Source organism: Schistocerca gregaria, chromosome 5 (assembly GCF_023897955.1).
Source record: "Schistocerca gregaria isolate iqSchGreg1 chromosome 5, iqSchGreg1.2, whole genome shotgun sequence".
Taxonomy (NCBI): domain Eukaryota; kingdom Metazoa; phylum Arthropoda; class Insecta; order Orthoptera; family Acrididae; genus Schistocerca; species Schistocerca gregaria.
Window position 1 is genome coordinate 235811406 of NC_064924.1, and position 21600 is coordinate 235833005.

A 21600-nucleotide genomic window follows, 5' to 3' on the forward strand; every position below is an offset into this window, starting at 1 on the left:
CTCTGGAAATGACGGTGCTGCCACAGCCTCACCGGCACCATCTCCCCCGACGGCTACTACACCGCCAACTCCCCAGTCCTCGACGACCAGCCCGTCCGCTGCGATGGACGTCGATACGAGTGCCGTGCCTACCTCTGCTTTTCTTCAGACGGACGCGACCTCGGACATTGAACGTCCACATTCTGATACAGAACAGCATCTCCGAAAGCAGCGGTCGCCCCGAAACCGGAAGAAGTCAAACGCCATCCGATTACACACTTCTTCGTGTGGCATCACAGGCAGTGGAGCTGATGCAAGACAGTGATCTCCCTTCGAGCGCCCTGCCGACAGGAGCGGCCTCTCCTGATGTCCCATCTGAGGAACGATCCCACCCGACAACGATGGATTCCATTGAGGGAGATTCCCTGGACCCCGCTACAGCAGCGACACCACAACTCGCCCTCGATGACTGCGACGGTAGCTTGCCACCTGTTCCAGTCTCCTGGGCTGGTGATGTCGACGATGGAGCAGATCACGATGGCCCTCCCATCAGGCAAGGCCCCTTGGAGGTGACTGATCAACCTGCCAACAAATGATTGCGGCTACAGTGACTGCGTCGGATGTTACACGCCGGCCAAACATCTCTGCCAGAACATCCAATGGTGAGAGCACGCCCGCAACATTAACGCATCTCGACGATGAATCTGGCCACCATTCAGGCTCCCCATAAACTTGCAATGTTCCGAGAGAACATTTATGCTGCTGATGTCGACATTTCCCTCCTCCAAGAAGTGATGGTCGCTGATTTCTACGCCCCCACTGGCTACACGGCACACATCTCCCATGCTTCTGATAACAGTAGTGAAGTCGCCATCCTCCTCCGTTCTGGACTCCCTGCTGAACATGTAGTGTACCTAATCCTCAATGTATATGCGCCGTCCTACTCCAGTCGACGTCGTACCCGACACACCTTCTTTGCTGACGAAGTAACACCAATTTTTGAGGGTCCCTGGATGAAATGGTCCTCGGTGGCGATTTCAACTCCTCAAAACTTCCACGTCATTCCCCATGAGCGGCCCTCTCCGTCATCATCGACAGACTTCCACTTGTTGACACATGGACAAAGGTTCACGGCACTCATGCAGGTTTCACATACTATAAGCCGCACTCGTCCATTCGCCTCGACCGTATATACCTCACACGTTCCCTTGCTGCCAACACTCGACATGTCGAAGTATAGCCTCTGGCTTTCTCTGACCATGACGCCTACATCTGCGATATCATCCTTGCCCGCCAACAGGTGTGGCACAGACGCAGCGTGTGGAAATTAAACGTTTTCCACCTGACTGTCACTGATTGTCAACTGATCGTCGAGGATGTGTGGGCCCTCTGTCATCGACGTCGCCCCCCATACACATCTATCTTATCCTGGTGGCTACCCTGTGCGAAACCAGCTCTACGCAAGGCACTGATGAGATATGACAAAGATTTCAAATCTTGACAAGTGAGAACCATGCACTTTTATTATGCAGTGGTTGGTGACTGCACTTCAATGGCATTCTTTCCTGTCCGTCAGACGATAGTGCATCATGCTAAAGTACAGATCACTTCACTCATGTGACGACGCTTGAAAGGGACCCTTGTCAGATTCTGCACCCGTGACCGTATGCCTCGCGAAACACCATCGATGTACCAGCTCCTCACAGAACGCCGACGTCGTCATCAAGCTCTCATCCACGACCTCACCGGTGCTGAAGGACGACGATACACTACGCAATGAGCCATTGGTCACGCTTTCTATTCTCATTTTCGCCGGCTGTACGCTGCCGTACCACATCCTCCGACCTTAATTGAGGAAGTGGCAGCATTGACTGTCAACACCATGCCAGAGGATGTGGCTCAAGAACTTCAGAAACAAGTGACCTCCGATGAAGTCCTAGACGCTATCGAGGTGGGAGCTGCCAACAAGTCCACTGGGCCTGACGGCATCCTCCTCGAATTTTACAAGTGTTTTACTTATCTTTCGGTATCTACTTGGACGCCCATCTGTCGGATGTCACCCACGACGATGATCCCAGCCACCATCATGCTGGTCCCTAAGCCACATGGGTGATCACGGATCTGTGATTACCAGCCCATCACTCTACTCAACAATGACATGATAATTTTTACCCGCTGGTTGGCCTCACGACCCAAGAAGGCAGCAAGATACGTCATCTCCCTTGATCAGACTTCGCTGGGCGGTGACAACAACATCAGTACGACCCTTTGCCATTACAGGGACATGATGTGGCCACCAGCGTACGCTGTTTAGGCATTGATTTTATGAATGATCTCCGTCGTTCGACGGCAAACAACAGTAGACGTTTCCTCCAAACGATCACGGCTGGCCTTGTGGAACACCGGCTTAGATCCCTCGACATTGTACAGCGTGCGCAATACGTGAATGTTTACCACGCCTCACGCATCCCCCATGTGGCACAAGTGTTCCCGGTCCCGATTACCCTCGCGCGTCGTATGTTGATGACGATGGGATCCTTTGTCTGTACTGGAATGTTATTTAAGTTCAATATTCCTCATTTGCCCTCCCAGGGGAGCGTGGTGGAGTGTGGGCTTATTCCATGTGCCAGACAGAGTTACGGCACTTTTTGTTAGCTCCCAACTGAAAGTCTGGCATCGCTTCCCGACGACCTTGATCGGACTGCTTTTGCATGAATACACGCCAGTCTCCATGTCAGCCCCAGTCATGTTATCAAACATTCCACACTTCTTTTATCATTTTTGGCATTTCTTTCTTGAATTGAATTACATCATGCACTTCTTACCCATTCCACGTACACGCTAGACAAAGACTGTACATGACACATTTCACATGTGTCGAACCCCCAACCCTATCTAACCTAAGTTTCTCCAGATCATATGGCGTCGTGTGTGGAAAGCGATGCATGCCTGTTATCTCGACACCAGCGTTCAGTCCACCTGGTACATCACCGTCAATGGCAAACAGGTCAACCAGTTTCGTTTGCACCACATCCGCCTTGCTGACACACCCCTCTGTGTTCACTGTGGTCTGGGGGACATAGACGCTCACCGATTCTCATGTGGCCCGTCGTCTGACGTCTGGAGGCTCGCACAGCGTATCTTGGCTTTCCATACCCGACAGACACCTGCTCAGATCACTTTCTGACGCTTTTATTCCTGGATGTGATTCATTACCCCGCAACAAAAATGAACGCTGTGAATTGGACATGCGGTCATAAGATCCACTACCTTTTTGGCCCCGATAAGAAATCAGAACTAAGTTATTGGACGTACCTTAACGATCGACACTGTGCACTTGTTCGCAACCCCGGATACAAGAAGTTCTTTTCCAGTTTTCTACAGAGCGCCTTTCATGACCCGCCTTCCAGCTGGAACGTCCAAGCCACGAGATGCTGATGCTTTTTTGCTGACATGATGTTCTGAACGCACTAGAAACTGAATTCCATTAAAATTTCGAGAAGACATGTTTGGATGTTCCGCCAATCGGAAGACGCTAGCAACGCCTGAAATTCTGCCACATTGACTAAAGCAAAGAAAAAAACTAATTAATAAATAAAAAGAATAAAAATAAAAATGAATAAATAAAAGAAAATAAAAATATACATAGAAAAAACGGAATAAACAAAAATGCAATAAAATAAACAAAAAAACAAAGGCCCATACACAACTACTTCCATTTTCATCGCCACTCTCTATGTTCTTGCCCCCTAATTGCTTCCTTTCCTACACCCTTGTAGTAATAGGTTAGTTGTTTTGGTATCGGCGTAGATAGGCGCCAACACTTAAGGAGGTGCATTTTTTTTTTTTTGTTACGACACAAGTAGCGGTGAGAAGCAGAGATTTTTTTAGTTTCCTTTTCCTGTCCAGGGGGGACAAAAATAAATAAATAAAAAATGGTAAGGCGGCCGCTCTCAATAAGCGGGAAATCTGGGTTCGAGTCCCGATCCTTCACAAATTTTCATTGTCATTCCATTATACAGCTGGTAGTTCTCTATATTCGCAACCGCAAATACATTTAATGTATTCTGAAACTACAGCTTTTAAACTCCGCGTGCACCAGCTGTTTGTCACTCGGTCCGTCCCGCTACAGCCGCCCGAGCGCGAAGTACTGTACGGTGGGGTGAGTAGGAGTTTCGCGTTTCGATGAACAAACAGGTGACACCGTTTTGTTCACTGTATCAAAGTGCGCAATTTCTAACCAGTAGATAGTGCCAGAGATCTTTCCTCTGAACACTTTTACATTACAATTCACAAATGCACTGTAAATTAATGAAATTCATGAGTATGTCATTAAAGATGTAGCGTAGCACTATTTAATCATTAACATCGCTGTTGTGCGCTATTTTCTTTTGATTGAAAAGCTGAAAATGTTAAAGTGAAGTGCATTTGCGCTTTTCTTCAAACAGAATGGCATGATTAATTTGTAAATCAAAAATCATTAACTCCATTTCATAAGAATTCTTCGATTTATTAGTTTTACTAATTTTGATATTCTGATGATAGATACTCTTTTTCGTGTTCGCGAACAGAATTTCAATACACGTTGGGTTGAAGTGACACTCTCATCCTCTCTCGCCTTTAACCTCACTCGAGTAGGAGGACTCGTATTTGTCACTCCACTGCAGAATACTTCGTGCTCGGGCAATAAATGGCTGCAGTAGGACAGAGCGAGTAGCAAACAACCGGTACGAGCGGAGTTTAACTCCTTGCATGACACGCAGACCATTGTGGCCCATGTGGAAAGTTAAAGGGATTGCGTTGCCAACACTGGAGACCATAGAGCCCGGAGCGCCGATGTGAATACATCTCAGTAGTCGAGTGCTCGGTGTGGCAGCTATGGTCTCACTGTTACAAGGTAAGGTAAAACTTGGTTTTTCCTGTGATCCTATGGGCCATTTCGGCCCACGTGTCACCGCAGCTATTTTTACGTACGTGTCACCATATTAATTTACACTTGGTGTGATAGATTTTTGTCGTATTTTGTGCACACCAATCGACAATGTAATTCTAAAATTGTGAATCTTCAGGTTTTGGCTGCGCAAAGACTGTTCCATTAAGTTTCTGGTGTGCAGCTGCAGGAATTCTTCTTCTTCTAAGAAGTTTCGGGTGGGCAGCCGCAAAAATTCTCCTTCTTCTTCTAAGAAGAAGAAGGAGAATTCTTGCGGCAGCACACCCGAAACTTAATTCTAAAATTCAGAGAAGAAAATACTTCGAGCTGATAAACCAGATTCTGGGGAACGCGTTTTCACAATGATCACTATGCCCGTAGATGATAGTGACAATGATACAAGTATGTTTCATGACAATGACGACGAAAATCAACAGATACCACTATGTCATCCTACTTCAGCGGCACTGTTAGCTTCGAATATGGATGATACAGATGAGAACTCAGATTATTCCCCACATTACTATGCTGAATTAGACACAGATTATCACGAAGACGAAGTGGAATCGGACGAGCAATCTACTACGGATAGTAATGTGATTCACGACAAAATCTGTGGAGCTAAAAATGGAATGGAATGCCACAGAGCCAGATAGGGTATTATATTGAAATGAATTTTTGATAAAAATGTTCATAGAAACAATGGTGAAATGTTCTTTTACCATCCTTACATTTATAATTATATGTTTCAAAGTTAAGAATGTCTCATATTGAACATTCACAACAACAGAATTTCCATGGATTGGATGCGTGGACCAAGAGAACTTCGAGACAAATACTACGGACCAGGGGATAAATATATAGAAGGCTGTTAGAGAGCCAATGGGGTGGCGTATGTATATAGGTGGCGTAGTGTGTCTGTTTCACGTAAATCAGATCAAATCACCATCTTCTTCATTCCAAAAATGTCTGAAGAAACTAATTGTGTTTTCTTATACATCATAGACATTGTTTGAAACATTTCTACACATCTCAGTAATTTTACTGGTGTATAGATCATTTGTACACTCCTGGAAATGAAAAAAAAAAACACATTGACACCGGTGTGTCAGACCAACCATACTTGCTCCGGACACTGCGAGAGGGCTGTACAAGCAATGATCACAAGCACGGCACAGCGGACTCACCAGGAACCGCGGTGTTGGGCGTCGAATGGCGCTAGCTGCGCAGCATTTGTGCACCGCCGCCGTCAGTGTCAGTCAGTTTGCCGTGGCATACGGAGCTCCATCGCAGTCTTTAACACTGCTAGCATGCCGCGACAGCGTGGACGTGAACCGTATGTGCAGTTGACGGACTTTGAGCGAGGGCGTATAGTGGGCATGCGGGAGGCCGGGTGGACGTACCGACGAATTGCTCAACACGTGGGGCGTGAGGTCTCCACAGTACATCGATGTTGTCGCCAGTGGTCGGCGGAAGGTGCACGTGCCCGTCGACCTGGGACCGGACCGCAGCGACGCACGGATGCACGCCAAGTCCGTAGGATCCTACGCAGTGCCGTAGGGGACCGCACCGCCACTTCCCAGCAAATTAGGGACACTGTTGCTCCTGGGGTATCGGCGAGGACCATTCGCAATCGTCTCCATGAAGCTGGACTACGGTCCCGCACACCGTTAGGCCGTCTGCCGCTCACGCCCCAACATCGTGCAGCCCGCCTCCAGTGATGTCGCGACAGGCGTGAATGGAGGGACGAATGGAGACGTGTCGTCTTCAGCGATGAGAGTCGCTTCTGCCTTGGTGCCAATGATGGTCGTATGCGTGTTTGGCGCCGTGCAGGTGAGCGCCACAATCAGGACTGCATACGACCGAGGCACACAGGGCCAACACCCGGCATCATGGTGTGGGGAGCGATCTCCTACACTGGCCGTACACCTCTGGTGATCGTCGAGGGGACACTGAATAGTGCACGGTACATCCAAACAGTTATCGAACCCATCATTCTACCATTCCTAGACCGGCAAGGGAACTTGCTGTTCCAACAGGACAATGCACGTCCGCATGTATCCCGTGCCACCCAACGTGCTCTAGAAGGTGTAAGTCAACTACCCTGGCCAGCAAGATCTCCGGATCTGTCCCCCATTGAGCATGTTTGGGACTGGATGAAGCGTCGTCTCACGCGGTCTACACGTCCAGCACGAACGCTGGTCCAACTGAGGCGCCAGGCGGAAATGCATGGCAAGCCGTTCCACAGGACTACATCCAGCATCTCTGCGATCATCTCCATGGGAGAATAGCAGCCTGCATTGCTTCGAAAGGTGGATATACACTGTACTAGTGCCGACATTGTGCATGCTCTGTTGCCTGTGTCTATGTGCCTGTGGTTCTGTCAGTGTGATCATGTGATGTATCTGACCCCAGGAATGTGTCAATAAAGTTTCCCCTTCCTGGGACAATGAATTCACGGTGTTCTTATTTCAATTTGCAGAAGTGTATATTGTGGGACTTATTTGCGCCAGAAAACTTCATGAGCCAAATTAGCAGAACACGTACAGTAGGAAAGAAAACTAATTCAGTTTTTCGATATGAGAAAAGTTTTATGGATATAAACCCGAAAATACTTTATTACACAGGAATGGTGTGTGTATTGGTTTATATTACCTTTCACTCTGTTCTGCTTAACGCATCTTATACAGGTTTTTCTTTGATGAACCGCCTGCTGTACGTCTCCGTGAAGTAGCAACATTAGTCTCCATCTTATTGTTTTCCATTTGCCATGATACCGCCTTTGCATCCCTTTGATGTCTTGATGAAAGCACTTACATTCTTCCTGACTGTATAAGTATTCAAATATTCAGAGTAGAAATGAGGGGGCGGGGGGGGGGGGGACTGATAAGTGAACGATGAGGCTGATGAAAGAACCTAACTTCTTGAACTTTTCCAGCTCTTTTGCTGCAACGTAAATATAACGTAGATCCGTTTCGTTGCCTAAGATCATATGGTAGTAATACCCTCCTTGCATGATACCCAAGCCTCACTTCCCAGTCACACTCACTTTCCATTCAAAGTTGCAGTCAAACATCGTTTAAAAGAAAAAAAATGTCTGTTCCAAAAAAACACGCGGTTTTCAATTTCGCTTTTGATAGTTGAAGATAAATTCTGAAAGGAATATTTGAATCATTTGCTGTGCTAATGGAGTAACAACTCTAAAGGCTTTTTCTTTTTTACATTTTATGCCATCTTGCATATATACAAGGGCAACTTTTTTTTCAACCTCGGATGAGTCACAAAATGCAATCCACAGTGAAAATCAAAAATGTTTTATTTGCAATATTTAACTATACCCTACAGCTACTTCTCTACATAGTCACTTCTCCTAGTTAGACATTTGTTGTAGCGTGGTATCAGCTTTCCAATACCTTCATCATAGGCTGTAGCCTATATTCCCAATATACTGCCACTTGGAACAGTGATTGATAAATACAGAAGAAAATATTTATGTTAGTTCACATGAACACTTTTTCTGTATGTAGTATATTGGCTACCGGTGTCGGTACACAGTACCATCTTCACACCATCCTCTGGCACGCAGTCGTTACGGTCGCTTTCCAAGTATGAGCAGATGTGCCAAAGATACCCGCCTGTGATTTCCGCCAATTTCCTACTCTGGTCTGCAGGTCGTTGTCTGTGCCAAAAAGTTATCCTCATGTGAGCGAAGAGATGAAAACCAGAGGATGCTAAGTCTGGGCTACATTGTGGGCGATCACACACTTCCCACCGAAAACGCTGCTGGAGCACTACGTTGCAACTGCGCTGTGAGGCAAACAATTATCATGAAGAAGAAACCACATGACAGTTACGTTATGTGGGCTGCATGAAATCAGGCGAAACTCCTCAACAGTTCTCACACTTGGCAAGAGAAACTATTGTTCTAGACCTCCTTACATGCTCAATATGTTCTCAGAACTGAGAAGTGCGACATCTCGTGGTAGGTAGGCATATTTGGGACACTACATAACATATCTGCGCAAACTTTCACTGGATGTTCGCTGTGGTTGAAATTTTGCAACTGATAGGAGGTTGTAAAAAATAGCCATCGTTCCTCATGTAGCTCCTACGACTTATCCTGACCACCAAGTTTCTTTCTAAAATATGGTAAGTATACTTTATTTATAAAAACTGTATTATTCCTCTGATGTTTCTAAAAAATAAACTCGCCAGAAATGAAAAAAAATTGTGTTATTAAAATAACTAGTATGCAGATATTTTATTCCCATTTCCACAGAAGGTAAAATTTCCTAGGTGATAAGACCATGTTATATTCCTCTCACTCCATCTCCGAATCTTGACATCTCGACCTTTTCCACTAGCATGTTCTTCAGCAGCATTCCCGTGTCCCTGTGTGGATGAACATTCTGTCACTCAGGGACACCGTAAGATTGATGACGAAAATTCCAGAAGAATGAGTGAAAGCTGAGATTTGAACAAAACGTTTGAGGAGAAATCGGACATGACCCAGTCATACGCAATATTTTACCTTCATTGTATCATATAATTAGGCTGTTCCGGCCCCATTGCACACTCGCAGATAGCCAGGAGTCCTTGGGGTGTGGTGGGAAATTGTAGATGAACAGCTGTCACGCATGATATCTAGCATTTGGGTTGTAAGCGTATGTGACCTTACTGCCCTGACCTCGCGACCGCGTGCACGGGTGACCAAGTGGTTCGCGCGTTAGCAGAATGTGTGGAAAAGTGCTACCTGGTCAGTTGTCTAGGCTAGCACTATTTTCCGCGTACCCTCAACGCGCTGTATACACCGTCCACTTCTGGTGCTGCCACGTGCCGTCTTTGAGTGATAGGCAGTGGTCACATCAATGAGACTGGACCGCGAAGGTTCCGTGTTTCAGTGGTTCAAATGGTTCAAATGGGTCCGAGCACTATGGGACTGAACTGCTGTGGTCATTAGTCCCCTATAACTTAGAACTACTTAAACCTAACTAACCTAAGGACATCACACACATCCATGCCCGAGGCAGGATTCGAACCTGCGACCGTAGCAGTCGCACGGTTCCGGACTGCACGCCTAGAACCGCGAGACCACCGCGGCCGGCAGTGTTTCAGTGCTCAGTAGGCCTACGTAGCTCTTACTTCGTCCATACGGCGCATTTACTGTCCTCTGTCAGTGTTACGTAGATATACAGTGCTTGTAAATTTTTCATTTGCCTCTAATGTAGATACTAGGAAGCGCCTATAACCTACACTACTGGCCATTAAAATTGCTACACCGCGAAGATGACGTGCTACAGACGCGAAATTTAACCGACAGGAAGAAGATGCTATGAAATGCAAATGCTTAGCTTTTCAGAGCATTCACACAAGGTTGGCACCGGTGGCGACACGTACAACGTGCTGACATGGGGAAAGTTTCAAACCGATTTCTCATACACAAACAGTAGTTGACTGGCGTTGCCTGGTGAAACGTTGTGATGCCACGTGTAAGAAGGAGAATTACGTACCATCACTCTTCCGACTTTGATAAAGGTCGGATTGTAGTCTATCGCGATTGCGGTTTTTCGTATTGGACCATTGCTGCTAGCGTTGGTCGAGATCCAATGACTGTTAGCAGAATATGGAATCGGTCGGTTCAGGAGGGTAATACGGCGTACTGGATCCCAACGACCTCGTATCACTAGCAGTTGAAATGACAGGCATCTTATCCGCATGGCTGTAACGGATCGTGCAGCCACGTCTCGATCCCTGAGTCAACAGATGGGAACGTTTGCAAGACAACAACCACCTGCACGAACAGTTCGACGACGTCTGCAGCAGCATGGACTATCAGCTCGGAGATCATGGCTGCGGTTATCCTTGACGCTGCATCACAGACAGGAGCGCCTGCGATGGTGTACTCAACGACGAACTTGGGTTCACGAATGGCAAAAAGCCATTTTTTCGGATTAATACAGGTTCTGTTTACAGCATCATGATGTCGCATCCGTGTTTGGCGACATCGCGGTGAACGCGCATTGGAAGCGTGTGTTCGTCATCGTCATACTGGCGGATCACCTGGCGTAATGGTATGGGGTGCTATTGGTTACACGTCTGGGTCACCTCTTGTTCGCATTGACGGCACTTTTAACAGCGGACGTTACATTTCAGATGTTTTACAACCAGTGGCTTTACCCTTCATTCGATCCCTGCGAAACCCTACATGGGTGTACTCAACGACGAACTTGGGTTCACGAATGGCAAAAAGCCATTTTTTCGGATTAATACAGGTTCTGTTTACAGCATCATGATGTCGCATCCGTGTTTGGCGACATCGCGGTGAACGCGCATTGGAAGCGTGTGTTCGTCATCGTCATACTGGCGGATCACCTGGCGTAATGGTATGGGGTGCTATTGGTTACACGTCTGGGTCACCTCTTGTTCGCATTGACGGCACTTTTAACAGCGGACGTTACATTTCAGATGTTTTACAACCAGTGGCTTTACCCTTCATTCGATCCCTGCGAAACCCTACATTTCAGCAGGATAATGCACGACCGCATGTTGCAGGTCCTGTACGGACCTTTCTGGATACAGAAAATGTTCGTCTGCTGCCCTGGCCAGCACTTTCTCCAGATCTATCACTAACTGAAATCGTCTGGTCGATGGTGGTCGAGCAACTGGCTCGTCACAATAAGCCAGTCGCTACTCTTGATGAACTGTGATATCGTGTAGAAGCTGCATGGGCAGCTGTACCTGTACACGTCATCCAAGCTCTCTTTGACTCAATGCCCAGGAGTATCAAGGCCTTTATTACTGCCAGAGGTGGTTGTTCTGGGTACTGATTTCTCAGGCTCTATGCAAACAAACTGCGTGAAAATGTAATCACATGTCAGTTTTAGTATAATATATTTGTCCAATGAATACCCGTTTATCATCTGCATTTCTTCTTGGTGTAGTACTTTTAATAGCCAGTAGTGTATATCTCGGCATATACCGTCACAGCTTACGCCTGCAACAGGGGGTAGAAGCAAACAGAATCGAGCGGTCCCCTGCTTCACTGGCTCGCTTTGCCAATGAATGTACATGTTGTGTCCGCAGTATTGCGCAGTCGCGCAGGAATTTTCCTTTCGTGTCGACTGAGACTGGCGTAATGAAGAGCAGCATTCCAGCGGCCGGCACCGGGATTGGCCGAGCGCTGGTGGCCCCTGGCGATCTGCCGGCCGCATCCAGGAATCCGATAGAAAGCCGCCGCTAATCACGGCGCTCCGGGCGCATTCCCCGCAAATTTGTCAAAGGTCCGCGCCTGTTGTGAGGCCGTTGGCGCCTCGTGGGCGGGCGAGACCAGGAATGCAGGCATCCCGTAAATTAACGCACCGCATAGCACTGATCTGGCCGTAGTGCACACCTCGCAATTCCTGCTAAACCAACGAGGATAGTCATACAGTTTTACTCTCTACCGCAAAACAATAAAGTTACAAAATTATTTTTTGTTCATTTGCCTCCATATGTATGTGTACAGTTCTGGTTCACACTGAAATAGTTTAGCCTAGAAAAAAAGGAAGATTGAGTTTAACCTCCCCTCGACATCGAGACCATTAGAGATGGACCCGAGCCTCGGTGCCGCAGCACGTACGCTGGGGAAGCCAAAACAAAATGTGCAGCCGATTGTCAAATTAGAATGTTTCTGTTGTGTTCTTCAGTCCGAAGACTGGTTTGGTGCAGCTCTCCACGGTACTCTATCCTGTGCAAGCTTCTTCAACTCCGAATAATAACTGCAACCTACATCATTCTGAATCTGCTTACTGTATTCATCTCTTGGTCTCCCTCTACGATTGTTACCCCCCACACTTCCCTCCAATACTAGATTAGTGATCCCCCGCCGTGACATAATGTGTTCTGCCTGACCGTTCATCTCTTCTAAACAGTTCAATGCTGTCCGGTGTCAGGCCACTATCACACTCAAATATCCCACAAATCTGGAGGTCGTACGAGGAGGTTGTACGATTTGACCATCCGGCCAAATGGATACCCACAATGAGGTCCCATTCAAAATCTGCCAGGTGCTGACAACGCTGTCTCACATGAGTACACACCATCTCTTTGTCCTTCACTTGACATTGACGCTGTTCACGCTCCTTCTATGCTCTACCAGCCCTTGTGCGACACTAAATATGAACAACATTAGTGCACTCTGGTGGTCGGGGTAACTGTCACAGAGAATTACAACTGTAATCATTTACATACGCGCCGATGATGTGTGCGTGTTATGAAGTTAGTTCACTATGTGTTCTGGGCACTTCACTTTTCTTGTCAGCAGTTTGGCACCTTTAATTTCTGCCAAATTTTATCTTATTCTAGACACAGGTAAATTGATTGTATTTATCCTTTTCTTGAAGTTAATCCAAAACAATATTTTCTCCTTACAAACGATACAGAGAAAAAAATAAGTTGCCGTTTGTATCAATAATTATCTCATAGTTACTTCCCTAGATATAATTATACATTTGAGACAAGCAGCCGAGCGGTCTGAGGCGTTGCAGTCATGGATTATGCGGCTGGTCCCGGCGGAGGTTCGAGTCCTCCCTCCGGCATGGGTGTGTGTGTTTGTCCTTAGGATAATTTAGGCTAAGTAGTGTGTAAGCTTAGGGACTCATGACCTTAGCAGTTAAGTCCCATAAGATTTCACACACATTAAATTTTTTTTATACAAGTAAAACATTGGCTACTGGTCTTTTACGGAAGTGCTGTTGGGCTAATGACGGTGGTGGCGCACGGATCGCATGAGTCCCGAGTGTGTTGTGAGATGTAATCTCTCGGCCGCGTTTGTTGTGTGCATTTCAGAAACCAGTCCTACCGGGCCTGGGTGTATAGAGGCAACGGTTCTAGCCCATAGGCATTCTTACGCTTGGAACAAAAGTCTAGACCGCCCCTGCTCTTAATATTTATTATAGTCAGAGCAATACCTGCTTGTATAGCAGCTGCTTGAGATAGCACAGAGTCATCTCTGTCTTGGCATTCTGCAAAACTCGCCTTCAGAGTTCCCTTTCATTTAATCAGCCAGCTCTGTTTGTCTGACTGAGAACTTTCGTTGCCTTATTGTAACACCCTAGTCTCCCACGCCAAAAGGAACACATACTTGACAAAAGATATTCGTTGAAAGGTATTCCTGAGGAACTCCTAGTTTGGTGATATCTTTAATCTCCATCTCCCGTTCAGTCATACATTTTGTTCTTCATTTTGGGTTTTCACTTGACATGCCGCTTTTAATAAAGACTAAACCTCCATTGACGTATCAGAGCTGATAGTGACCGGGCCAAATATCTCACGAAATAAGCATCAACCGAAAAAACTACAAAGAACGAAACTCGTCTAGCTTTAAGGGGAAAACCAGATGGCGCTATGATTCGCCTGCTAGATGGCGCTGCCATAGGTCAAACGGATATCAACTGCGTTTTTTAAAAATAGGAATCCCCGTTTTGTATTACATTTTCGTGTAGTACGTAAAGAAATATGAATGTTTTACTTGCACCGCTTTCTTCGCTTTGTGATAGATGGCGCTGTAATAGCCACAACAGGATAAGTACTTGATATCACGTAACATTCCGCCAGTGCGCACGGTATTTGCTTCGTGATACATTACCCGTGTTAAAATGGACCGTTTACCAATTGCGGAAAAGGTCGATATCATGTTGATGTATGGCTATTGTGATCAAAATCCCCAACGGGCGTGTGCTGTGTATGCTGATCGGTATCCTGGACGACATCATACAAGTGTCCGGACCGTTCGCCGGATAGTTACGTTATATAAGAAAACAGGAAGTGTTAAGCCACACGTGAAACGTCAACCAAGACCTGCAACAAATGATGATGCCCAAGTAGGTGTTTTAGCTGCCGTCGCGGCTAATTAGCTCATCATTAGCAAAGAAATTGCGCGAGAATCGGGAATCTCATAAACGTCGGTGTTCAGAATGCTACATGAACATCGTTGCACAAGGAACCATATTTCTATGCACCAGGAATTGCAGGGCGACGACTTTGAACGTCGTGGACAGTTCTGCCACTGCGCACAAGAGAAATTACGGGACGTTGACAGATTTTTTGCGCGCGTTCTATTTAGCGACGAGGCGTCATTCTCCAACAGCGGTAACGTAAACCGGCATAATATGCACTATTGGGCAACGGAAAATCCACGATGGCGGCGACAAGTGGAACATCAGCGACCTTGGCGGGTTAACGTATGGTGCGGCATTATGGGAGGAAGGATTACTGGCCCCACATTTTATCGATGGCAGTCTAAATGGTGCAATGTATGCTGATTTCCTACGTGATGTTCTGCAGATGTTACTACACGATGTTTCACTGCATGATAGAATGGCGATGTACTTCCAACATGATGGATGTCCCGCACATAGCTCGCGTGCGGTTGAAGCGGTATTGAATAGCATATTTCATGACAAGTGGATTGGTCGTTGAAGCACCATACTATGCCCGCACGTTCACCGGATCTGCCTTCCCCGGATTTCTTTCTGTGGGGGAAGTTGAAGGATATTTGCTACCGTGATCCACCGACAACGCCTGACAACATGCGTCAGCGCATTGTCACTGCATGTGCGAACATTACGGAAGGCGGACTACTCGCTGTTGAGAGGAATGTCGTTACACGTATTGCCAAATGCTTTGAGGTTGACGGACATCATTTTGAGCATTTATTGCATTAATGTCGTATTTACAGGAAATCACGCTGTAACAGCATGCTTTCTCAGAAATGATAAGTTCACAAAGGTACATGTATCACATTGGAACAACCGAAATAAAATGTTCAAACGTACCTACGTTCTGTATTTTAATTTAAAAAACCTACCTGTTACCAACGGTTCGTCTAAAATTGTGAGCCATATGTTTGCGACTATTACAGCGCCATCTATCACAAAGCGAAAAAAGTGGTCCGCCTAAAACATTCATATTTCTTTACGTACTACACGAATATGTAATAAAAATGGGGGTTCCTATTTAAAAAAAAACGCAGTTGATGTCCGTTTGACCTATGGCAACGCCACCTAGCGGGCCAACCATAGCGCCATCTGGTTTCCACATCAAGCTAGACAAGTTTCGTTCTCTGTAGTTTTTTTCGTTTGACTCTTATGTAGTGAGATATTTGGCCCGGTCACGATCAATGGACCATGTTGTCGTCCTTGAAAGGTATTCGCAGTTGCGAATACGGTCAAGCATTAGCGGTATAAGAGAGTGACGCGAATGAAAATATGTGCCGGACCGGGATTCGAAGCAGATTTCCCGCTTTCAGCCAGCGGTGGCCTCATCCCTTTGGCTATCGGTGCACGACTCTCGGTCAGACCCAGACTTCTATATGTCATCGCTCCTACGTCACAACGTATATTCGTACACGCATTATGTAATTACCTTAAAAGGGAGGACATTTTAACTGAAAGCGCTGTGCGGTATCAGCAGATAAATACTGCAGTATCGTATTTACTCGTTATCGCCGTCTTCACGGTATGATTGCCTCGAGTTTTCCCTGTACGATAAAATCTGAAGCTTTCCAAGATTGTAATGGTTCGTTGGGATAATTTAACTACAAAATAATAGTAATTCGCTTCTCTATGTTACTATATTTTTAAAATACTCGGACGGTTGTTTTATAGCTATTATACAACTTCCACACCAATATGATTTTCACGTGCTGAGATGAACTACAAATTTTCAACTGTTCATTACGTCTGTGCAAACTATTTCCAGCTTTTTCAGCTGACTACTCTTCCAAGCGAGAAAGGGCAGTGAGATTACATTTATAGCCAAAGGATCTAATTATTTATATTGCAGCAAAAACAGAATATGAATTGAGTTGTACATGTCTATACGTAAAATAAACAAATTTTAGTGGAATATTGTAAATAAGTTTATAATATTTACAGTTATGTTTCGACATACATCGAATGTAACAGCAGTGCAAAAATACACGCTAAGACAGAAAAACGAAGCAACGTGAAGGAGTTACCTGCATGGTACGGAAATCGGTATATGTCATGAACGTGTACAGACAAGCAAATGTATACAATTGGATGATTTTTTCAGGGGACAGAACTTCGCAAATTGACCAAGTCAGTAATAGACTGGTCCACCTGTGAACATCATGCAACCACTTATTCGGCTTCACCTTGACTGATAGAGTTGTAGGACGTCCTTCTGAGGGATATCGTGCCAGATTCTGTCCAATTGGAGCGTTTGATCGCCAAAATCCTTAGCTGATTGGAGGGGTCTGCCCGTAAAACTCCAGACGTTCTCAATTGGGGAGAGATCCGTGAACCTTGCTGGCCAAAGTAGGGTTTGACAAGCGTGAAGAAAAGTAGTAGCAACTCACGCCTACAAGCAGTAGGAAAGTACATTGTGTGCGGGCAGACATTATCTTACTGGAGCGTAAGCCCAGGATTGCTTACCGTGAAGGGCAATAAATCGAGGGGTCCAATATTGTCGATGTACCGCTGTGCTGTAAGGGTTCCGCGGATGATAACCGAAGGGGGCCTGTACAAAATGAAGTGGCACCCCAAACTATCACTCTTGGTTGTCAAGCCGCTTTGCGGGCGACAGTTACATTCGGATCCCACCGTTGTCTGCAGCGTCTCAAGACACATCTTAGACCTGGACTCGCAGCGACTGTATAGAATTGTCTTCAGTGATGAGTCCCACTTTGAATAGAGATCCTATGACCAAAGAAGACGTTTCTGGGGACGCCCTGGACAGCGATGGAATTCCAGGCTGACTGTCTCCTGCCATACCGCCCGAGAACGAATAGTAATGGTCTGGGGTGCCATTTCATTTTATTGAGGGACGGCTTTGGTTGTCACCCTTACAACACAGCGGTAGGTCGACGACATTCTTCGTTCTGTTTTGTTGCCCCTCATGGTAAGCCACCATGCGCTTAGATTTCAGCAAGATAATACCCGCCCGCATACGGTGAGAGTTTCCACCGCTTGTCTTCGTACTTGTCAAACCGCACCTTGACTAGGAACGTCGCTGTGTCTCTCCCCAATTGAGAAAGTTTGGAGCATTATGGGCACAGTCCTCCAACCAACTAGGGTTTTTTGACGACCTAACGCACCAGCTGGATAGAACTGAATCAGCATCCCTCAGGAGGACATCCAACAACTCTATTAATCAATGCTGAGCTGAATAACTGCTTGCATAAGGGCCAGCGGTGGATAAAAACGTTATTGACTTGCTAAATTTTGAAGCTCGTTCTCTTGAAAAGATCATCCAATTTTTCTGAAATTGTAATGATTTGTTTGTCTTTACATGTACGTCATATCTCCCATTCGGATAATTTCTTCGTGGTGAGTCTATTTTTTTCTTAGAATTTATTACGTTTACATATAGACAGCCTTTTGTGAGGATATTGGCTTGGAAATAAAATTATCGATTGCAGCGTTACCAGGGAGTTCGTAACGTGTTTTAGGCTTATTAAATGACACGCTGCAGACTAAATGAGTGAGAGTGATGTTTTTCTTCCCCGCCTCCCTCTATCTCTCTATCTATCAATCTCTCTCTCTCTATCAGCCTCTCTCTCTCTCTATCTATCAGTCTCTCTCACCATCTATCAATTCTTTAGCTATCTCTATCTGTCTGTGTGTCTGCGTCTGCGCGTGTGTAGAACGAATCTGTGCCCTTTCTCCATGTCTTCAGGTGGTTGGGTTCCCTCGTACCTACACACACAGGTAAACTATTAATAAATTCCATCTCATGTGACGGTAGAGCTCCACCATAGAGTGGCGAGGAGTTTGAGTGCCGCCTTTTATGGTCCTGATGTGGTGTGTCTGTTGCAGACCACCGTCGCACTTCGTGTTCATCCACGAGGTGCCTGGCCCCGGGATGGGGAAGCGAGCCTCCGACTCTGGCTCGGCGTACCCCACGCAGCGCGGCAGCCTGCACTCCGTGAGGCGCAACTCCTACGACATCCGCTCCGTCTCCAGCGACGGTAAGTACGCCAGCGGCTGCCTTCCTAACTGGCTAAACTCTGACTGCCGATGTTGAGTTCTAAGGCTATGAAACTGCTCCACGTTATAGCATCAAGGTAGGTAGGTACTCTTTCCAGACTTACTCCCATTCTCTATCAATACATACCTCCAGTTCCATCGAAGAAGAAAATTAAGGCATGTATTAATACAGGTTGTGAAGAAATCAGAACAGGGCAGAGACTGTGAGAAGAATCTACCACTTCCTTTCTAACAAAAAAGTAACATCAAATACTTTGTGAAGCATTTGATCAGAAGTAGCGAGACACCTACAATTAGACATTAATATGGGGTGTGTCCACACGTCGCCTTTACGACGGCTTCAGCTCTGCTGGCGACATTTTCAATAAGGTTTTTGAATGTCTGGAGGAACGGCAGACCATTCTTCCACGAGAGCCGAAACCAGAAAAGGTGGTGATGTTGGACCCTGGAGCCTGGAGCAAAATCGACGTTCTGGCCCATCCCAGACGTGTTCCAGTGGGTTCAGTTGGGGACTGTGGGCGGACCAGTCCACTTCAGGAATGCTATTCTTCACAAATCCGTGATTCACAGACGCTTCTTTATGAAAGCGTGTTATATGATATCGATACAGTCAGTCATCATTTACGAACAGGTCCTCTACTGATCTCAGAACACGAATCTGTAAAATATGCTCACATCCTTGATCATTTAGCGTTTTTCAAGCGCAATAAGGGGACCAAAACCTAACAACGCAAAAGTCAACATACCATAGCACAAAGTTTTTCGTACGTAAATGTTGGTAGCAAAAATGACTGCAGGTACCTTTCTGCAGGCATATTGCGTCATTCGTCACTCCAAATCATTCGTTTCCAGTCATCTAAGGTCCAGTGGCGTCGCACTAACCACCAGATAGCTTAGTACTGACTGCAGAATGGCTTACCGACCATTGTACTCAATTCCTTTTAACTCCGTACGCTCGCTCACTGTGCTAGCTGGACTGCTGGTAACAAATTGTATCTCACGAATGATTCCCTCCAGACTCATTTCACACGATTTTTACAAGCATTCTTCGCCGGTCCCTATCAGTCGGTGCAAGAGATCTGCCAGGCCTTCGTTTAACTATGGTTGTACCTCCTCGTTTCTAGTTCACAATCACATCACAACAGTCGACTTTTACAGCATTATAACAATGGAAATTTCCGTGATGGATCTGTTACTGAGTTGGTATTCAGTGGTTAGTCCACGTTGGACGTCACTGAGCGCTCCTGGCCGACAATTTGTAGAGGCAACGCTATATTCTGGCCTCGTTTTATACGTTCAGGTCACCTCTCGTTACCTCTGTCGGTCAATTCCGCCTGCCATAGGAGTGTCCGGTTACGTTTGATTAGATAGTGTATTTCTCGCCAACCAAGGGAGCAATACATTATCTGTCTTAGGTGTGATCGTCTCCCGGCTATTTACAAAACGCAACGCAGACGTCTGCTTATGGAAGCAATCTTCACCCAATACCACATCGTCTGGGAGTGTGCCAACACACAACGTTTTACATATCAGGGCATGAACGCCTTTGGTAATCCTCCAGTTTGTGGCATAACATGGAGTGAGGAGCTGTGGCACAGATGATGAAATGAGACCCTACATGACCGAGAGACAGCCTAGATGACGCCATACGTGATGACAACGAGACGCACCAAGGTAGAACCCTCAACCACAGTGTCCTTCCGGACTAAATGAGGAGATGAGCCACGGGGAGGACCAGGAAAAATTTGCTGAGACCCTCATAGCCATCTCTGTCGCAATCTCTACGCCTTGGGTGGTTAGGAAGCAGTGCGACTGTGAATGACTCAATGCGCCAGGTGACGGCAATCTGACGAAAGGAAAGAAACAATTTAGAAACAGAAGTACTACTTCAAACAGCCGAGATCGCTGTTGTACAGCATTTATTGTGACGATCAGTCCCAGCAAACTACGTTGTTTACTTGTGAATCTCGGTCGTTATTCTGCTAAAGTATGAACATGAGCTTGTATAATCGCTGCAGTATATGTGTTGTTTAATATAATGTTTATTTGATGCTTGTCTTGCTGATATACTATTGTTCTCATGTTTATCAAGTCTTGGTTTATGATATGATACCGTATAATATGCATTTCATAAAGGTTCAGTGAAATGTTCTGCAGAAGGTATGTTATATTCCGTGGTATGGTCCACGTTTATGTGTGTGTGAAATCTTATGGGACTTAACTGCTGAGGTCCTCAGTCCCTAAGCTTACACACTACTTAACCTAAATTATCCTAACGACTAACACACACACACACACACACACACACACACATGCCCGATGGAGGACTCGAACCTCCGCCGGGACCAGCCGCACAGTCCATGACTGCAGCGCCCCAGACCGCATGGCTAACTCCGCACGGCTCCAGGTTTATGTAAAATTGTTTTACGCCCTTTTACATCCGATCCCAGTGTGCTTGAATATGTTGACCTATGTTTTACAGACCTGATGACGAGAACGTAGTTTGCTGAAAGCAGTCATCACAATAAATGCTGTACAATAGCTATCTTCGCTGTTTGAAGTTGAACTTAGGTTTCCACATAAATGGAGATCGCCTCCTAAATTTATAATATGGAGCATATGCAATGAGAAAAACAGATTTTGTTTGTGATATCCGGTACAAAAGAGTAATTTGCTGTAGTGCTGTGTAACGTAAAAAAA

The 21600-nt window shown here is 46.0% G+C and overlaps 1 protein-coding gene across 6 annotated transcripts in view; it reads left to right on the forward strand.

Moving 5' to 3' along the window:
• Nucleotides 1-21600, forward strand: part of LOC126272075 (high affinity cAMP-specific and IBMX-insensitive 3',5'-cyclic phosphodiesterase 8) — a 1931196-nt gene that overhangs the window by 1692613 nt on the left and 216983 nt on the right. For all 6 annotated transcript variants that reach the window (XM_049974623.1, XM_049974624.1, XM_049974622.1 and 3 more), the window contains one exon: nucleotides 18730-18881. In XM_049974623.1, coding sequence (XP_049830580.1) covers nucleotides 18730-18881 — 152 coding nt within the window. The remainder of the gene's footprint in view (nucleotides 1-18729; nucleotides 18882-21600) is intronic.